The following is a 22,439-nucleotide window of genomic DNA, read 5'->3' as shown; positions in this document are numbered from 1 at the left end:
ATATATATATACTGTTATTATTATTATATGTTTTATCCTTTATTATAATTATTATATCTATATCTATATCTATATATATATATATATATATATATATATATATATATATATATATATATATATATATATATATATATATTATAATTGTTCTAATTATTATAATTATTTATGTATTTTTATTATTGTTATTATTATTATATATTTTATTATGTATTATATGTATTATAGTTATATTTTTATTTTTATTGGATAATTATTATTATTATTTTTAATATTATTATTATTATACTTTATAATTTATTATAATTATTATTGTTATATTTATATATTTTTGTACAATATATTTTATTATTTATCATATATATTAGATTTATATTTATATTTGTTATTTATTATTATTATTATAAAATATATAATAATAAAATAATAATAACTCTCATTTTTTATCTATACTGTATATTACATTTTAAAACATTACAGGGATATTATTTTGATTTCTTAAGATATTTTTTTAATTACTAATTTATAATAAGAAATGTATTGTTTTTTGCCATGATGACAGTATATAATAATTTACTAGTTATTAAGCAAGATATTAGCATTCAGCTAAAACTGCAATTTAAAGGCATAACTATCTAGGTTAATTAGGTTAACTATGCAAATTAGGTTAATTAGGCAAGTCAATGGATTACAGTGGTTTGTCCTGTAGCAAAAAAAGCTAATAATATTGCTCTAATGCTCTAAAGTACATAACTGATGAGAAACAAATATCAAAAGAACCATAATTATGTCAACAACAAAAAGCAAATGAAGTGTCATGCACAAACTTTTTGTCAGAAGTCAATTCACGGTTATTCACCATACATATATATATATATATATATATATATATATATATATATATACATATATATATATATATATATATATATATATATATATATATATATATATATATATATATATATATATATATATATATATATATATATATATATATATATATATAAAAGGAATGCACTGTTTAAAATTTTTTACATTAACATCTTCACAATATTTGAAACCACCAAACCCCTGCCATTTGTCACAGTGTAGGGTGGGAATAGGGGAAGGCTGTTTTTGATAATTTCACTCTGCAGAATAAAGTTAATACTAAAGCCTCCTGGAAGTCAACGTCTAAATCAGGATTGGATCAGACAGCATAATCATATACAGTATCCCTCACGGGCCGATGTGTCTAAAGCTTCCGCAACCTTAAAATGCTGTGAAATTGAAATGTGAAATTCAAAGTCAGCCACCAGCGGTGTAAAGCCTAATGCAGGAGAGATAGCATTTGCCTTTGGGGAAGCGTGAGACATTCATGAAGTTGAAAGGGGAAAATGACACATAACAGCGAGACAGCACAGCTTCCAGATGACAGTATCAGTGAGGATCAGTGACAACTATAGATGCGCAATATGTATCGGTTCAGTATCGATAGCTGCAATGTGCAAATCAGGAATGTTGAGTTGGGATTATACACTCAAAAAAAAAAAAAAAGAGAATTGTGATGAAGTTGATCATTAACTGCTTGTAGGGATGCAATGATTTTAGATTTTAATTGTATGATTATAGTGTGCGGAATAATCACAGTTTTACTGTTATAATGAATACTATGCATTCATTAATTTCAAAACACTACTAGAAGTTTTTTTTTCACATGAAAACTTCTTATATTTTAAAGTATTTCTATTGCTGCTCAGTGACCAATTAACACAGCAGGAAAAACAAACAATAACCCATTTCTCGTTGGAACTGGAAAAAAAAAGTTTTTGGCATTTAAACATAGGTAAAAATTTTACACTAAAAAATAAACAAAAGAACAAAAAATAAATAAATACAAATAAATAAATAAATAAATAAATACAAATAAATACAAATAAATACAAATAAATTAATTAATTAATTAGTTATTATAAATAAATAATATATAAATTATTTATAAATAATAATAATATATAAATTAATTATAAATAAATTATAAATAATTTTATTATAAATAAATAAATAAATAAATACAAATAGATAGATAGATAGATAGATAGATAGATAGATAGATAGATAGATAGATAGATAGATAGATAGATAGATAGATAGATAGATAGATATATTGATTGATTGATTGATTGATTGATTGATTGATTGATTAATTAATAAATAAAATGAAAAATTAAATAAATAATAAAAATTGTGTTTGTCTAATGTAAATTTAAGCTTCATAGTCGCCAAGTATTTTCCTTTTATAGAGAACAAATGTAGTCTATAAGGCACTCTTGATCAACTATATATTGCAAAATTGTTTAGTATTTTTTGGTTTTGTATTTTTCTTTATCTCTTTGATGTAGAAATGTGTGTATTCCAAACAAAGTATGAAGCTGATCTGTCAGGTCTTGTAACGTGACTCGCAGTACACTCGCGGCATGTTGTGCTGCGTGCGTGTCGCTCCTAATATGAGCGAGCAAGTCTCAGGCCTGTATTGGAATTAATGAATTTGTGCGCACAAAAGAAGCAATATATGAACGGCCCTTAGTAACTAACCTCAGCCACAGTTATTCCAGTGTGCATGTGTATTAGTCTCGGTGTACAAGCTCGGAACTTTAAACTAGCACACAGTTGCCATAACTTAGTTTAGTTGCAGCAGTTTTGTTTTCGTGCAGAAACATGGTGTTGTTGAGAATCCCTTATACGATTGAATAACTGTGACGAATCAAATCGCTGTTAATAGTGAAATCAGTTAATCGTTGCATCTCTAACTGCTTGCAACCTTTTGATTTTATTTTATTTGTCATTTTAAAAAAATAAAGTGAAAATGATTCCTGTGATTTTGTTTTTCTCTCAAATATTCCCAAATGATGTTTAACAGAGCAAGGAATTTTTCACAGTAATTCCTATAATATTTTTTCTTCTAGAAAAGTAGTCTTTAATTTTAAAAAAAAAAACATTTTATAGTCAATTTTATTAGCCCCCTTAAGCAATATTTTTTCTTAATTGTCTGCAGAACAAACCATTGCTATACAATGAGTTGCCTAATTACCCTAACTTAACCTAGTTAAGCCTTTAAATGTCATTTTAAGCTGTATAGAAGTGTCTTGAAAAATATCCAGTAAAATATTATTTGCAGTCATCATGGCAAAGATAAAATAAATCAGTTATTAGAAATGAGTTATTAAAACTTTAGAAATGTGTTGAAAAAATATCTTCTATCCGTTAAACAGAAAATGGGGAAACAATTATACAGGGGGGCTAATAATTCAGGAGGGCTAATAATTCTGACTTCAACTGTGCTTTTCTAAAGCACCAGAACTCCTGCATGAGTGCATCTGTGTGCATCTGTTTCAGCCTGGAGCACTGTTCGCACTGACATCCACAGAATTAATCAATAGAGGTCACAGAGTCATCAATTGTAGGCGTTTGGCACTGCACTGAGCCTCACGCATTTATGCATTTGCATTGCAGCTCACGTTAATGTTTTCACATGTTTTCATCCATGAGATTTCATTTGCCTTTTGGTATATTCACTCTAATAATAATAATAATAATAATAATAATAATAATATTATTATTATTGTTATTAGGCAACGCAGTGGTGCGGTAGGTAGTGGTAGGTAGCAGTAGGTAATAACAATATTATTATTATTATTATTATTATTATTATTATTATTATTATTACTACTACAACAACAATAATAATAATAATAATAATAATAATAATAATAATAATAATAATATTGTTATTAGGCAACGCAGTGGCGCGGTAGGTAGTGGTAGGTAGCAGTAGGTAATAACAATATTATTATTATTATTACTACAACAACAACAACAACAATAATAATAATAATAATAATAATAATAATAATAATAATAATAATAATAATAATAATAATAATAATAATATTATTGCTATTAGGCAACGCAGTGGCGCGGTAGGTAGTGGTAGGTAGCAGTAGGTAATAACAATATTATTATTATTATTATTACAACAACAACAACAACAACAACAACAACAACAACAACAACAACAATAATAATAATAATAATAATAATAATAATAATAATAATAATAATAATAATAATAATAATATTATTGCTATTAGGCAACGCAGTGGCGCGGTAGGTAGTGGTAGGTAGCAGTAGGTAATAACAATATTATTATTATTATTATTACAACAACAACAACAACAACAACAACAACAACAACAATAATAATAATAATAATAATAGTATAGCTTAAAGGGGCTATTTATTTTTACGTTAAAATGGTTTAAAAAAAATAAAAACTGCTTTTATTCTAGCCGAAATAAAACACATAAGACTTTCTCCAGAACAAAAAATATTATCAGACACACTGTGCAAATGTCCTTGCTCTGTTTAACATCATCTGGAAAATATTTAAAAAAAGAAAAAAAATCAAATTGGGGCTAATAATTTTGATTTCAACTATATATATATATATATATATATATATATATATATATATATATATATATATATATATATATATATATATATATATATATATATATATATATATATATATAAATTTTTACTTGTCTTTATATATGTAGTCAGTTAAACATTCTTAAGTGTTTTTTCAAATAATTTCCTTATTGTCTGTTTTCCTTTAAATATATTAAACCTTGAAGGAGCATATAATTCAACAAATATAATTCAATAATTTATATAATTCAATAAATATAATTCAATAATTCATATAACTTTAAATATTATTCAATAATTATTATAAAGTAAATAATTCAATAAATATAATTAAATAATTTATACAGTTCAATAAATATTATTCAATGATTTATATAAAGTATATACTTCAACAAATATACTTCATTAATTAATATAAAGTATATAATTCAATAAATATAATAAAAATGTATATACAGTATATAATTCAATAAATACAATTCAACAATTAATATAAAGTATATAATTCAATAAATATAATAAAAATGTATATACAGTATATAATTCAACAAATACACTTCAATAATTAATATAAAGTATATAATTCAATAAATATAATAAAAATGTATATACAGTATATAATTCAATAAATATAATTCAATAATTAATATAAAGTATATAATTCAATAAATATAATAAAAATGTATATACAGTATATAATTCAATAAATATAATTCAATAATTTATGAAAAGTATATAATTCAATAAATGTCAGAATATTAACAACATAAAATCAACATCTGCACTGGATTAAATATTTAGCACAGTCTTGTACGCTTAATTTGAACAAAAAAAAAATATTAATCCTAAAACATTGATTAAATGTTATAGGGAACAAATATGTAACTTTCTAAAGCATCAACATATTGTTACAACACCCATCTGTATTTGTTGAATTGAACTGCTTCAATGAATGATCTGCAAGACAGAACCTTATAATTCCAAGCGGAAATTGACTGTTTAGAATTAGACGGTTCTATCTGCATTTGCCCTGTTTATTTTACCCCAATTTGCAATGTAAGAGAATTTTGATAATTTACATTTAGGGTCTCTGTCATGTTAGTGTGTGAAAGAGAACTGTCACACACATATTGTTTGCAATATATGGAATGCAAAAACTTTGAAGCTCAAGAACCTTTTAATAGAAGTTAGAACCTTATAACTGCAAGGTGACGATATGTCACTACACGGAACAAAACAAACCCTTAGTTTCCAGCACGATTATGCAGCCCTTACTCCTAATGATACAGCTCTTTATGTCTGACAGCATTATGAATACATAAAAACTCTTTGTGCAGTATAAAAAATGACTCATCTTTTTTATTTACCATATTGATGTGGCATATGCTCACTCCTCGCTGTTCATTTTTCACAATGACCTATTTCAGTGAAGCTCATTCTGAATCACCAGCCTGATTCATAATGATGAAAATGACACATGATTAAAAAAAAAAACAGTCATTTTTCTCTCTGGCTCTCCTTTCATCTCATTTACTGTCAAACAGACATAACCGCCAGAATAATAGATTAATGTCATTATGAAATAATTGTAGTTCTTTTCAGACCTTTACATGAGTCAAGCTGAAAACTATTGACTGTTTCAGTGCTGCCCTCTGGTGTCCTGAAAATAAATAAATCTGAAGTATCAAATAGTGCTGAGCATATACTGTATGAGTACATCACTTCTAACAAATCTCTCATTTAAATGAATATTTTCTTTAGGATGTTGTACAGTATTATATTTGTGCACATACATTAGAGTAGTCAGTACTGAAGCCAAATCTGGAGCTAATCTAACTAAATAACATGATAACAATGCAAAATTATTACACCCATATTTATATGTTAGGAAAAAAATTCAAGTGAAACAAAGAATTATTTAAATTTTCTTGAAATTTGTAGTTTGTAATTATTGTTATTATTATTTTTTTGTAAATTTAAATGTGATATCTTTCTATGTCTAAATATGTTCAGTGACTTAAGTATGATTTAAATAAATATATCCATTTAATAAATCTTCTTTGGTTAAATAAATCAAAATATATGACCTATTTTCACTAAGGATGCCCTTCCAGCTGCAACCCAGCACTGGGAAACATCCATACACTCTCATTCACACATATACACTACAACCAATTTTGTTATTCAAATCACCTAGCGCACGTGTTTGGACTTAGCCACCGTGTTACCCTCATCATTTCTTCATTTAGAATTAATTTAAAAATGCATTTTAAGTATAACACTGACGGATTCAATTATCACAAAATACGAATCAAATATAAATAAGAAAATTGTAATTAAAATATTTATTATTATTAACATTTACTAAAATTTACATTTAACAGGGTTCATTTTATTATAAAAAAAAAAAAAAGATAGATCTCTCAAAATGACAATCTACTCACCCTGAAGTGCTCATAAAGCTTTTATGAGAGTTTAGAGCTTTATGAGAGTCTTTCTTCTGTTAAAAACAATAAGACATTTTGAAGAATGTTGGAACCCTGTAACCATTGACTTCCATGGTAGGATAAACAAATACTATAAAAGTCAGTGGTTTCCGACTTTCTTCAAAACATCTTCAGAAAGAAGAAAGAATCTCATAAAGGTTTGAAACGAGGGTGAGAAAATGATCAGAATCTTTGGGTGAGCTATGCCTTTAAGTCAAAGGTTTCAAACTCAGTTCCTGGAGGGCCACAGTTCTGCATAATTTAGTTCCAACCCTAATTAAACACACCTGATCAGACTAATTGAGTCTTTCAGGCTTGTTTAAACCTGCAGGTAATTGTGTTGAAGCAGGGTTGGAACTAAACTCTGCAGAGCTGCAGCCCTCTAGGAACTGAGTTTGACACTCCTGCTTTAAGTGCATGTAGGGAAAAAAATATGAAACAGTCAATGTGCTGATGCGCCCAGCTGATTTATATAGCAATTACGGGTTCTCTAAGACTAACAAACTGATACTATTTAAAAAGCATTATATAAATTGTACTGGCCCTTTAAATGAGCAGAAGTCAGCATGTATGGGAGCAGCAGTGGAGCTGTCCATGGTGCTGATCATGCCTCTGTTATCTGTGTTCTCCGAATGCTGAAGGCCTCAGGCGGGACTGAACTTCTCAAGGCTCTTCTGAATCACACCACACTCGAGGACACTCCCGAGAGAGTCTGAGCAGCTCTAAAAGACAACCCACATCATTTCATATTCAAATTATTTGCCCTGAATGAGATCAGACACTTTTTATGGGGTTTGAAGAGCCCCTATTATGGGTTTTTGAAAATGATCTTCCATGTAGTGTGTAACACAGCCCTAAGTGAAGTGAAATATCCAGCTAGGGCTTAAATCTGAAAGTGCACAATGTTCAATACTATTGATTCATCTATGAAAGAGTTGACTCATAATGCTTTAAATGAATCGTCTTGATAACGAGTCTTTAGACGTTTTGGTGTGATGTAGATACGAAACTTTAGCACGGCCCAATTGTTGTGCTCAAACCCAAGAAAATTGAAACCCCCGGCCCCGCCCACAAACACAGTAGCAAAGAAAAAGAAGAAGACAAACACTGTAGCAGACACGGGTTGAATCAAGTCATGAAGACGCTGTACTCAGCTGGAAATTACTGGAAGTGTGAGGGGAAAGTTAGTGTTATTTTCTGTACCCAAAGATGAAACTGTGAAGAGTCAGTGGTTGGGGTTTATTTTTGCAAAAATACCTCTGCATTATAGCCCTCATTTTTCTGACAAAAGCTTCTGGAATCGACACACTTACAACGGGGGATTCATTGGCTGTTTGTTAAAGGAAGGATCAGAAAAGACTACTAATGTGTGGGACTTTGTCAGAGCTCGACAGGAACTTTACAGTACACAGTTTCTTCCTCCATTTCACAAGTGTAAGTAAGTGCGATTCAAACAGCTGCCTCCTTGTTTTCTCCAGCTTACCAGTTATGTATTTAATTGTGTTTTGTTTCTTGTAACTGCTTGTACTGTATCCGGTTAACTCTTTATATTCTCATATTGCATCTAATGCACGTTGAAAACGTTGAAATTGCACGTTGAAAACGTTGAAATTAGTTTTCTGGAATTAATAACAAAACGGGAGGGTGGCGGGAGATGGGTCTGAAATACGGACGACTCCTGGGAAAAACAAATACTAAAAAAATACTAAAAACATATTTACATATGATATAGTTACAGTATGCACAGTTCATACACATCATGTAATACAATCTTTTTTTGGGCTATTATTAATCGCGATTAACTGTTTGACACTAATTAATAAACAAACAATAATAATAATAATAATAATAATAATTAATAATGTAATAAGCCACTAGTTTAGCATAAACTCCTACGCTAATGAAGTAGAGATGTCTCCAATGGGCGGGACTTTCTGATGACACGCACAAAGCGAGAATGTCAATCAATGTGCTTCTGCAGACAGTTTTTATCAAGTGTGATTATAAAAAAAGACTATTTATATTTTTTTACCATTAGAAACTGAATAAATTCACAGACTGTTCCCACACAACTGTGTTTAAAGAGCCCCTATTATACATTAAAAAGGGTCATATTTTGGCTTTAGGGGTTTCCAACAACAGGCTGATATGCATGCAAGATCAAAAACACTGTCATTGTCTTATAATATGCAGTTATTTTAACCTAATTATCCCAACGACTCCAATATGAATCGTTTAGTGATTCATTTGTTCCCAAACCCCTTCTTAGTGTGATGCTAATCTGATCTGATTGGACTGATGATTGGTCAACAGCATTCAGCGTGAGACAGAGTAAAATGCCCAGAACAGCTTATCAACAATATTAAAGTAGTCAGAGCACAGAGTGTATGTGTGAGTATACCTGTCAACACTCCTGTTTTTCCCGGGAGTCTTCCGTATTTCAGACTCATCTCCCACCACCCTCCCGTTTTGTTATTTATCCCGGAAAACTCTCGTAATTTCATATATATAATTTGTATTAGAGATAAATATTTTCATTCATTCTATCATTCATTTTCTTGTCGGCTTAGTCCCTTTATTAATCCGGGGTCGCCACAGCGGAATGAACCGCCAACTTATCCAGCAAGTTTTTACGCAGCGGATACCCTTCCAGCCGCAACCCATCTCTGGGAAACATCCACACACACTGTAACGACGGAGGGAGTGACAGAGACAACTGGAGGTAAGATCCAATATGCAGGTTTATTCAGCGTCAGACAAACGGGTATGTGCAGGCAAATCCAGAATCGTAGTCAATCTACAGGCAATAGGTCATAAGGCAGGCGGCTAAACAGGAGAACACGGATATACAAGGCTAGGGTAAAGCACGGATAAACAAGACAGGGAGAAACGCGTAGTAATGTAACTGAAACAGCTAGCAAGACTCGCCAAACAGGATGGGTGAATGAGTGTGTTATCAGTCTCTGACAAGGCTCAGCTGGTGAGTGTAATCAAGCTAGACGAATAAGCAAGCGTGAGTGTGATCAGAGAGCATGTATGAATATGTAGTCCAGGGGAAGGCGGAAGTGTAGTCCTTAGTGCTCGTGTGAGAACCAGCGATCTCTGGAGAGCGATCGCTGGTTATGTGACACACACACATTCACACACACACACACTACGGACAACTTAGCCTACCCAATTCACCTGTACCACATGTCTTTGGACTGTGGGGGAAACCGGAGCACCCGGAGAAAACCCACGCAAGGCAGGGAGAACATACAAACTCCTCACAGAAACACCAACAGAGCCGAGGTTCGAACCAGCAACCTTCTTGCTGTGAGGCGACAGCACTACCTACTGCACCACTGCCTCGCCCAAAGATAATTATTTAATTTAGAAATATAAATAAACATTTACTCAAATATATACACACATATATAGATATTATTCACAGTTTATATCACAATTAATCATTTGACAGCCCTATTATTACTTATAAAATACATATTCTGTATGATTTTACTATATATCCCTAATCCTAAAACCAACTACTACCTCAATGACTATGAATAAGCAGTAAATAGTAGATTTTATGGCAAAAGTCATACTTAACAGTTTGTTAATAGTGATAATTGTACATTAAAACAAAATGGAATAAAGTAAATAATTAAATAAAGCGTAAACTGTTTTTCAATTCACCTGCATTGTCTGACCTATGGGTTGATCTGAGACTTCCTCTTCTGTTTAATGCAGAAACTGCACAATATGATCTCAGACAGGATATGACGTCACAGTAACTGTGGCGGGGCTGCTGGACGTCTCGTAGAGGTCACAGGTAATGGACAAACAGTCAATAATGAGCACAGGACTGGAACGGGCCGTGGGTAAAGTGAGCCGGAACAGGCCTGGGGAAATAATGATCCCAACGATTTCATTTCGCTGCTTGTGTGGCATCTGTTTACAGTTAGCTCATCGTGGATTACAGTGCATTAATCACTATGTAAGGATTCAGCTGAGCAAGTTGTGGCTGAATGATACATGAGAAAAAAAAAAGAAATATTATGTAGAGAAATAAGTCTGTATAGTAACAGAAAATGTACTGGCAATATATGTGCACAAAGATCCAGACAATATATCACATTAAACTATTAAAGATGTTAATAAATGTTGCATATGAGATGAACGTGCAGACAGAGGTCGTTCCAAACACAGCTTTATTTGAGAATGGTCAGACAGGCAAGGCTTTGAAAACCAGCATACACAATGTAAAAGACAATCCAGAAGAGCAATCCAAAAAACAGACAATTGGTCAGGAACGATGGCAAAAAAAAAAAAAATCAAAAACAAGAAAAAAAGGAACATGGAAGTGCTTTTGAATTGACAGCAAAGGCTTAACAAGACTCAGGAAAGAGTGTGTGTGAATGAAGTGTATTTTACTGTCCTAGTAATGAGTCCATCATAAGCTTTCAGCTGTAATCAGGAACTGCTGTGTGTAACATACATGATGGGAAATGTAGTTCATTAAATTGGCAGATCTGCAAATGCTAGATCGCTGGTGATCATGACAATAAAAGTCACCTTTTCAAACTTTGCAACTACAGTTGAAGTCAGAATTATTAGCCCCCTTTTATTTTTATTTTTTTTTTAAATATTTCCCAAATGATGTTTAACAGAGCAAGTAAATTTTCACGGTATTTTTGATAATATAATCTTATTTGTTTTATTTTGGCTAGAATAAAAGCAGTTTTGAATTTTTTTTAACTATTTTTGGGACAAAATTATTAGCCCCTTTAAGCTATTTTTTTTCGATAGTCTACAGAACAAACCATCGTTATAGAATAACTTGCCTAATTACCCTAACCTGCCTAGTTCACCTTATTAACCTAGTTAAGCCTTTAAATGTCACTTTGAGCTGTATAGAAGTGTCTTGAGAAATATCTAGTAAAATATTATTTACTGTCATCATGGCAAAGATAAAATAAATCAGTTATTAGGAATAGGTTTTTAAAACTATTATGCTTAGAAATGTGCTGAAACAATCTTGCCTCCATTAAACAGAAATTGGGGAAAAATAAGCAGGGGCGCTAATAATTCAGGGGGGGCTAATAATTGTGACTTCAACTGTATGTTGATCAAGGTCCCACAATGCAATTCACAAGAATAAATAAATGAGGAATAATACAAAATAAAACTATGAATTACAATAAATGGAAAACTGCTGATTTATGTACAGTGTAGGGTGTTACAATGCACTTGAAAAATTGGCGATCAGCAACTTAAAATTTTACATTTGTGAATAAAAATTTGTAATTTGTAATTTGTAAATGTTTGTAATCCAGTGCATTATTTCTAATCAAAACTACATCAAAAAACTTTACGTTAATTAAATAAAAGGTCATTAAAAGGAGGTTTTTAACTATTTTAAATGCTGTGAGTTTTCTTATCAGCAAAATGTACAGTGCCACATATGGTATATAAGCTTTATGGTATATGCTTTGTGGTATATTTGCCACATAAATATATATAATTGTACAGTTTTACATTAACCTTTCATTGTAATATAATATAATATAATATAATATAATATAATATAATATAATATAATATAATATAATATAATATAATATAATATAATATAATATAGTATAATATAATATAATATAATATAATATACCGTTAAAGGCCCTTTTGTAATTTTAATAATTATTTTAAAGATATTTTTCAGGTGATATTTAACTGAGCAAGGAAATTATTAAAATTAATGTTAATAAATTTTTAAAAAAAAGTCAAGAGAGAGATTTGCTTTAGTTTGTCTTAAATAAAAACAGTTTTTACATTTTTTAAACAAATTATAGGATCAATATTATTAGCCCCCTTAAGTTTCTTGATTGACTACAAAACAAACCATCGTTATACAATAACTTATCTACACTTGCCTAGGTAACCTAATTAACCTAATTAACCCTTTAAACTGCATTTGAAGATAAAAGAAAATAAGTAGAAAAACATTCATTCATTTATTTTTCTTCAGCTTAGTCTCTGTTTTATCAGAGGTCGCCGATGCGGAATAAACCACCAACTATTCCAGCATTTGTTTTACACAGCGCATATCCTTCCAGCCACAACCCAGTACTCATACACTACGGCCAATTTAGTTAACCTGTTCACCTGATGCACATGTCTTTGGACTGTGGGAGAAACCGGAGCACCTGGAGGAAACCCATGCCAACATGGGGAAAACATGCAAACTCATGGGGACTTGAACCAGAGATCTTCTTGTTATAAGGCGACAGTGCTAACATGTGAGCCACCGTGCCGCCCTATTGCAATATATTAATGCAGAAAAACTAAATATTGCAATATTATAATATTGTGCAGCCCTAAACCATATTGCATATTGAATATCACATTATTAAGCACGTTATTGCCTTTTTCTTCAATATCGCACAGCTCTAACACAACACTTTTCGTCAGTAAGACACAGTTTACAGATCAGAGACTGATGTATCGATTCAACAGCCTATAAAAACACCCCTCTGAAATACTGTTCAAGTCAGAATTATTAGCCCTCCTGAATTATTAGCCCCCCGTTATATTTCTGTTCAACGAAAAGCAGATTTTTTCAGCACATTTCTAAACATAATAGTTTTAATAACTCATTTCTAATAACTGATTTATTTTATCTTTGCCATGATGACAGTACATAATATTTGACTAGATATTTTTCAAGACACTTCTATACAGCTTACAGTGACATTTAAAGGCTTAACTAGGTTAACTGGGCAGGTTAGGGTTATTTGTTACTGTATAATGATGGTTTGTTCTGTAGACTATCGAGAAAAAAAATTTGCTTACGGGGGCAAATAATTTTGACCTTAAAATGGTGTTTAAAAAATTAAAAACAGTTTTTATTCAAGCCAAAATCAAACAAATAAGACTTTCTCCAGAAGAAAAAATATTATCAGACATACTGTGAAAATTTCCTTGCTCTGTTAAACATTATTTGGGAAATATAATTTTTTTTAAAAAATAATTTAATAATCTCACACATGTGAACTTCCACCCTTCAGTAAAAAGAGAAAGAAAAAAGCAAAGTCTTCCGTATAACGTCACTATTTCGTCAAGCATGCTGTCCTCGAGTCTCTGACGGTCATCAGGAGAAGGTTACATCTGGATAAAACTACAGGCTCTCTCCCACTGAATCAATCATTTGATTAAGCAGTGTCTCTCCCTCAGTTATTAGCGATTCTGCACTCTTTTCTTGGATTTATAATGCGTCTAATGGAGCTAATGAAAGAGTTAATATCTGCTACTCTCACAGCGGGACCGAAGCAGCAGTGTGCACAAGATTTATAGGCCACGACGTACAAAAGGACAAGGACAAAAATGTGTCACTAAACCAGATGACTTTTCATTTAACATGCTGTGATCTGACTAACGGTAAATGAGAATATGGCTGGGTTAGATATGACAAAAATCTCATATCAGGATATGAGATGACTTATATCCTGGAGATGAAATTTTTGTCATAACGATATACACTCACTGGCCACTTTATTAGGTACACCTTACTAGTACCGGGTTGGACCCCCTTTTGCCTTCAGAACTGCCTTAATTCTTTGTGGCATAGATTCAGCAAGGTACTGGAAATATTCCTCTGAGATTTTGCTCCATATTGTCATGATAGTATCATGCAGCTGATGCAGATTTGTCGGATGCACGTCTGTGTTGTGAATCTCCTGTTCCACCACATCGCAAAGGTGCTCTATTGGATTGAGAACTGGGGACTGTGGAGGCCATTTGAGTACAGTGAACTCGTTATGTTCAAGCAACCAGTCTGAGATAATTCATGCTTAATGACATAGGAAGATGGGTACACTGTGGTCATAAAGGGACGGACATGGACAGCAACATAACTCAGGTAGGCTTCGGTGTTGACACGATGCTCAATTGTTACTAATGGGTCCAAAGTGTGCGAAAATATCCCCTACACCATAACACCACCAGCCTAAACCATTGCTGCAAGGCTGGATGGATCCATGCTTTCATGTTGTTGATGCCAAATTGTGACTCTGCCATCCGAATGATGCAGCAGAAATCGAGAGTCATCAGAGCAGGCAACGTTTTTCAATCTTCTGTAGTCCAATTTTGGTGAGTCTGTGTGAATTGTAGCGTCAGTTTCCTGTTGTTAGCTGACAGGAGTGGCACCCGGTGTGGTCTTCTGTTGCTGTAGCCCATCTGCCTCAAGGTTGCACGTGCTGTGTGTTCTGTAAACCCTAGAGATGGTTGTGCGTGAAAATGCCAGTAGATCAGCAGTTTCTGAAATACTCAGACCAGCTCGTCGTATTCCCCGGATTAATAAAGGGACTAGGCCGATAAGAAAATGAATGAATGAATGAATACAATTCATGCTTTTATTTCAGCAAACTATAAAACAAATATAATTTTGGTCCCACTTTATATTAAGTGTCCTTCACTACTATGTACTTCCATCAAAAAATAAATACAATGTACTTACTGTGTTTATGATGTATTTGAGAACACTTGTGGTGCTTTTGAGTTGGGATAAAGGTTGGGCTATGAACAGGTTTGGTTGTATGGGTAGGTTTAAGGGTGGGTTAAGGTGTAAGGGATGGTCAACGTTGTTTTTACAAATGTAATTACAAAAGTTAATTACAGATGTAATTACATACGGGTATTTAATCAAGCATAAGTACACAGTAAATACATGTATTTACACAATAAGTACATTGTAACAAACTATTAGTTCATGTGTAAGTACTTATTAGTTAAGTCCACTTAATATAAAGTGGGACAATAATTTCTTTTCTGAAGAAAGGGTATTATAGGAAATACTGTTAAAATGTTTTTGCTCTATTAAACATCACTTTGGAAATATTTGACAAAAAAATACAAATTTCACAGGTGCTTTTATTGCATATAAGTGATTTTTGTAAGTATTGTTTAAAGAACAATTAATATATAATAAAATCTGGAAAAAATGTAATGTAAAGTCCTGTGATTTTATTGTCTTTTTCAAATATTTCGCAAATGATGTTTAACAGAGCAAGGACATTTTCACAGTATTTCCTATAATATTTTTTCTTCTGGAAAAAGTCTTATTTGTTTTATTTTAGCAAGAATAAAAGCAGATTTTAATTGTTTTAAAAACATTTTAAGGTCAAAATTATTTGCCCCCTTAAGCAATGTTTGTTTTCAATAGTCTACAGAACAAACCATTGTTATACAATAACTTGCTTAATTACTCTAACTTGCCACATTAACCTAGTTAAGCCTTTAAATGTCACTTTAAGCTGAATAGTAGTATCTTGAAAAATATCTAGTCAAAAATTATGTACTGTCATCATGGCAAAGATAAATGAAGTCAGTTATTATGAGTTATTAAACCTATTACATTTAGAAATGTGTGTAAAAAAATTTCTTCATTAAACAGAGATTGGGGAAAAAATATAAAAGAATTAATATTCTGCTAATAATTCTGACTTCAACATTATATAAACCAGAGCATAAAACAAAACAAGTGAACAGAGCATTACAGTAATCCAGCCTAGATGTCATAAAAGCATGAGCTAGCTTTTCGGCATCTGAGATAGATAGCATGATTCATAAATTTAACTTAATCTGATTTTAATGGAATAATGTGCACCTTTTGTAAAGCTGCTTCAAAACAATATCGTAAAAAAACGGCATACAAATAAACTTGAATTAAATTAAATTGAAAACCAGAAAGAAAAAACTTTGATGCAAAAAATGAAATGCATTTATAGGTCATACGCAAGAGTGCTTGAAGGTTAACAATGCATGGAGGCCTTCAGGTTGATCTGAGCGAGGCCACAAACTCACGGCGAAGGTCAGATGGACTGATTTCATACAAATCTGATATCCAATCTGCTGTGGAAAACACTGCAGCTCTCGTTCCCTCTGCAGTGTCCTCTAAACACACACACCGGCTCAATGGTTAATCAATCTGCCTGAAATCCAGAACACACACACTTTCGCATGTTCCCTTTGGCTGTAAACCTTCATGAACCAAGAGGTCACCAAACGAGGCTGAAAAATATGTGCTCAGCGCATGTTTATTTACAGATCTACTAAAAGCATTTAATTAAATAGTCGGCTAATGAGGTTTCGGGACTCCTCTGGTGCATTTGCTGTAATTGCTCGCAATCTAATTTTCAGCGGTTCACTTCTGCTCTTCTGCAAAAGCACAGAATGTTTGGACGCCCTGCAGATTTAATAAAGCCGCAGAGATTGAAATGACTTCAACGATGACATGGGGAAAAAATGATCTAATTTTAGATGCTTTATTTTTTTCCTCTCCTTTTTTTTGTCAGAAATTTAATGTGACTCTTGTAAGGAAAATAAATGGAGGATGTGTGAAATAAATGGTTTATGCTTGATGGGTTTCTGCAGAAGACATTTAAAGGGATAGTTCATTTACTCATCCTCAATAGTTCCAACCATTTAGGACAGTGGTAGGGAACCTATGGCTCTCGAGCCACATATGGCTCTTTGACCAAAGTATATGGCTCTCCAACTGTCTTCCTTCAAGATTATTTTACTGTTTAAAAAACTATAACCATCAATCAAAATCAGTTTCCTATCAAAAATACAATTATAATCCCCTTTTAATTTGTAATTTTATACAGCACAATGAATAAGAACTCAGTTAACAATAAAAGTTTCGACCAATGTGCATTTTTGGAAATGTGGATAAACTTAAATTGTGACACCAATAAAGGGCAAACAACTTACGTTTCTATGGTAACTTAAATTCAAACAACATTCATGAGTGATGATGGTGAAAATAATGTACTCTAAATTTCTTTCTTTCTATCTTTCTTCATTCGTTAACTTGCTCAACATGTGATGCTTCATATTTGTTTATTTTTGAGTTGTCCATGGACATAAATTAAGGTTTTGTTAAAACCTGTATTACTTATAGTAATATAATAATAATAATAATAATAATAATAATAATAATAATATAGTATTAGTAGTAATACTATAATATATTTTTAGTAATTTATAGTAATACAGTAGCAAATGCATTTTGAGATATACAGTTGAAGTCAGAATTATTAGCCCCCCTTTATATATATTTTTTCTTTTTTAAATATTTCCCAAATTATGTTTAACAGAGCAAGGAAATTTTTATTTTGGCTGGAATAAAAGCAGTTTTTAGTTCTTTAAACACCATTTTTGTCACCGACTCGGTCCCGGTCATTCCCCTCGCTGGCCAGCAGAGGCCACCATCTCCGGACTTTTAGCATTACATCATCCATCTACACTGATTGCGCATACACCTGATCTGAATCAGGCTAACGACCCACGTATCTCTTATAATCACTCAATCACACACGTATCACTCAAACACTCAGTCAGTGCGAAGTCTTATTCAGCCCCGGCCAGCATTACTGAGCGTTATTCCTAGCCTGAACTCCTGTGTACGACTCCAGCCTGTCTCTTACTTTGCTTCGCTCTCTGCCTGCCCACGACCCACGCCTCAGATACGAACTCTGATACTCGATGCCTGCCCTCAACCCAAGCCTGATACACGGACTCTGATTCTCGCTCATTACCCTCCACTCATGCCTGATACCCTTACTACTACTGTGGATGTGTGTGTGTGCACTCAGGTGCATATTGTGTGTTTGAGTGAAGTTGTGATTAATAAATACTGCATAATGGATCCCTCCGTGTCAGTCTCCTCGTTACAATTTTAAGGACAAAATTCTTATCCCCTTTAGGAACAAACCATAATTTTACAATAACTTGCCTAATTACCCTAACCTGCCTAGTTAACCTAATTAACCTAGTTAATCCTCATGTCATGGCAAAGATAAAATAAATCAGGTATTAGAAATAAGTCATTAAAATTATTATGCTGGAAAAATCTGCTCTTTGTTAAACAGTAATTTGGGGAAAAAATTAACTGGGCTAATAATTCTGACTTCAGCTGTATCTAAATCCAAATGGCTCTTAAAAAAAATGCATTTGCTAAAAACCCTAAAAAATGGCTCTTTGCTGAAAAAAGGTTCTCGACCCCTGATTTAGGAGTTACTTTATTCTGTTGAACACAAAAGAAGATATTTTGAAGAATGCTGAAAATGGAAGTCAATAGTTTTCTTCATTACTCAAACTATCCTTTGTGTTCAACAGAATAAAAAAATGCATACAAGTCTGAAATAAGGTGTGATGATGATATTTTTTATGTAATGCCATGTCAGCAACCAAGGCTGTGTTCATGGCAAGAACATTTCAACATTAATAAGTGGCAAGAAAGTTAATACCATAGACTGTAAAAGATATAGACGTAGTGTCTGTGATGTTTCTGAAGAGTGCAAATTAAGCTACAAGTGGGCGTGGCCAAACATGTAAACTGTGTATAAAGTCACTCTTGTCGTAAGACATGTCATACTCTTTTTGTTTATTTAACATGTTGTTTACATATCCACATAAAATAAACCTAATTCATGCATTCAAACCAAAATTTTCTTTTAAAAACGTCCTGACGTTATCAGCGCGCAATAAATTTGGGACGTTTGAGGCTCTGAAGGATCCACTGGTTGTGTCCTTCATTACCTGGGACATGAAGGACGAATTTGGAGGCTGCGCTTGAAGGAACCTTTGAATTTTTTTGAAATGAGAGAGCCTTGGTCGTGCCACGACACACTTCGAATGTATCCTTCGGAGAATGCAGCCACTGAAATGAGACAGCTACTGTTGCCCTAAAAAACCTAATGAAATGGACGTAAAAATGGTATAAAAGAAAATGTTTGCGGTTTCAAAACCTTGACTTTTCCAAACTGCCGTAAACCTTAAAACCTGTTATTGTTCCATGCAGGACTAGCGGAATTTCGATGAATTGCAATTTTCAGTTACTTCCATATTAGATTAACAAGGGAGAGTGGGAGATTGCCGCTTTGTTAATACATATACAATAAAAATACCAAACAAATAAAAACATAAATTAAATAAGACTTCAGATTTGAAACATTTTCCCCATTGATACTTTGCTAAAAATGCCCATTAGAGAGTTCATTTGATAAAAAAAAACCTTCAGCAGTCATTAAAAGCAGGACAGTCCAGAAGAATGTGTTTTACTGAAAGAGGAATTGTGCAGTACAAACACTGAGAATCTTCAGCTTTAAGCAAAAAAAAAAAACAAGGAGTAATCTTGTATGTCCAGTTAAACATCTGGTAAAAATCACTTGATCAAATCTAGTATTAAACTGTCTTAAAACTCTGTTTGAGAATTCAGGTTGTACATTTTATTATTTATCAATGCATCCCACTCTTTCTGCCGCTTATTTAACACATAAACATTGATAAAAGGTCTCATCTCTGCTGGAGCATTCAGCATTTGTTCACAACTTGTTTCAAAGCTTCCTTGGCAGCTCAGCTCGCTCAAGTAAATGTGAATTATGATGAAAAATGTTTCAAAATATTTATATCCACATCAGACAAATCAGCTTAGATGTCATCAACATCACTGACTCCTCTTAAATAAATGACATTATTCTAAACCTAAAATAAAACCAGTGCCAACTTTACCACAGCTGTTTATTTGGTTCGAATATATGTATAATGCTCAGCATAAAAGAGTACAGCCCATTTTGAAAATGAATATTTTTATCAATTTCTCTGTGAATATGGGTAATATATATTGGTGCATTTAAACAAAACAGATTTATTAAACAGATGTACTTATTAAAATAATATTTTAGTCACAGATCATGTTTAGAAATGGAAAGATAATACATTTAAATCCATGCAAAATATTGCAAAATAAATTACAAACTACAACGTTTCAACAAAAATGTAAATATTTTTGGTTTCTCCTGATTTTTACTATTTTTGAAAATTTTATTTAATATGTTTCCCTAACATATAAGTTTGGGCTACTTATTTTTAAACCATTATTGTAGGTTATTTTGTTAGATAAGCTTCAACTTCAGTACTGACTAATCTAATGTATATGCACAAATATAATATTGTAAAGCTTCCGATAAAAAAATATTTAATATTTAAATGAGAGATTTGTAAGGGGGGTACTTGTATATAATGAGCACTATAACATACGTTGAAAGATATTAGATATCGATCAAGACAGGGATGGACTTACCCAATAAGCGAGGTCAGCACATAACCTTCTATTATGTTTTATGGTGTGGGTCTAACAAATGTCAGCGTAATGGCCCATCCCACAGTCAAATCAGATTTCATTTGTTTTATTTACTATTGAATTCGTATGAAGCGATAGTTAGTTTCGGATAGTTTGTTAATTTCGGTCTGGAATCACATGTATGACTTGAAAACAACATTAGCACTATTTATTTGACTGTAAACAATGTCATAGGCTATTTTGATAGTCATTGGCTGCTAATAAAATTTTACTATTTACATAATATTTTTGTGAAATTATAATATTAATTAGAAAGTGTGAATGTGTGAATATCAAACAGTTGAATTCGTTTTAATTTCACATTAAGTAAACAAATCACTTAAAATGTAGATTGTGGATTAAGATACAAATGTACAAAACTGAGTGTTCAGAGATAAAAACAAACAGCCAATAATAAATATAAATATATCTAAATAATTAAAAAATACAAAGGGTCCATATTAGAACTGTGGGTCCCATAGTCCCCCAAACACTAAATCCACCCCTGCATTTATATAGAGCATCTTCTTACCTCTGTTGTTTCCTGGAGCTGAAGGGGGAGAAGGACGCTTTGCTTCGCCGGCTGGAGATGCTCCTAGTCGGGCTTCCGTCATCCGGCGCCTCCTCCACATTTAACTGCGGGATAATCTGACCTCCAACCGTACAAGCCATGTTTATCCACAAAGCAGTGTTTATAAGCTCCAGGGAGAAGGAAAGTTCGTCTCGGGACGGTCAGGAGGGTCTGTTCGTGAAGCTGGACATGCGCTGGACTGCAGGGTTTGGCAAACTGACGAACTCACTCGAGTGATTTGTGAATTCAAGATGTGACACCTCACGTAATCGTGCGAAATCATGCTGAATGATAAATCAGTGCTTCGTATTTTAGGAATTATGTGTGGTGTTGTTAGTAAGACAATTCTCACTTTTATGTTCAAGGTTGTTTTTCTCCCACAAGTCTAAGCGCTTTAAAGCGTTGTTCGACACTACGACGAATCTTCTGATTGGAATCTTTTAAATGAATCAATTGAGCTCATTCACCAAACCGTTCTAAAGATTCATTTCGGAAATACATTCACTTTACACCTGACTAAACCTTAATCATTTATACGAATGTGTATATTAATTGTTGTTTCTATTCTATATATATATATAAACATTTAATAAAAAATGTGTAACGGACCGGCTACCCAAAATTGGTATGCTAATGCTAACTGTCACTCCATTCCAAGAAGAGGAGGAAAAAAACACAGGGAACAATGTTAACTCTGAAAAAAAAAAAACTTTACAAATATTAGCCTAATGTTTTATTA

The 22,439-nt window shown here is 32.3% G+C and overlaps 1 protein-coding gene across 7 annotated transcripts in view; it reads right to left on the bottom strand.

Annotated features, from left to right (window-relative positions):
• Positions 1-21,913, bottom strand: part of gramd1ba (GRAM domain containing 1Ba) — a 168,753-nt gene extending 146,840 nt beyond the window's left edge. For all 7 annotated transcript variants that reach the window (XR_012386541.1, XR_012386542.1, XR_012386543.1 and 4 more), the window contains exon 1: positions 21,662-21,913. Coding sequence is in view for 4 of the 7 variants with exons in the window: in XM_068224027.2 (XP_068080128.1) it covers positions 21,662-21,801 (140 nt within the window). In the remaining 3 variants the exon portion in view is untranslated. The remainder of the gene's footprint in view (positions 1-21,661) is intronic.
• Between the last annotated feature and the right edge of the window lie 526 nt (positions 21,914-22,439).

This window comes from Danio rerio, chromosome 10, assembly GCF_049306965.1.
Source record: "Danio rerio strain Tuebingen ecotype United States chromosome 10, GRCz12tu, whole genome shotgun sequence".
Taxonomy (NCBI): domain Eukaryota; kingdom Metazoa; phylum Chordata; class Actinopteri; order Cypriniformes; family Danionidae; genus Danio; species Danio rerio.
The sequence above is the reverse complement of the archived record's forward strand: the minus strand, read 5'-3'. Positions and strand labels throughout refer to the sequence as shown.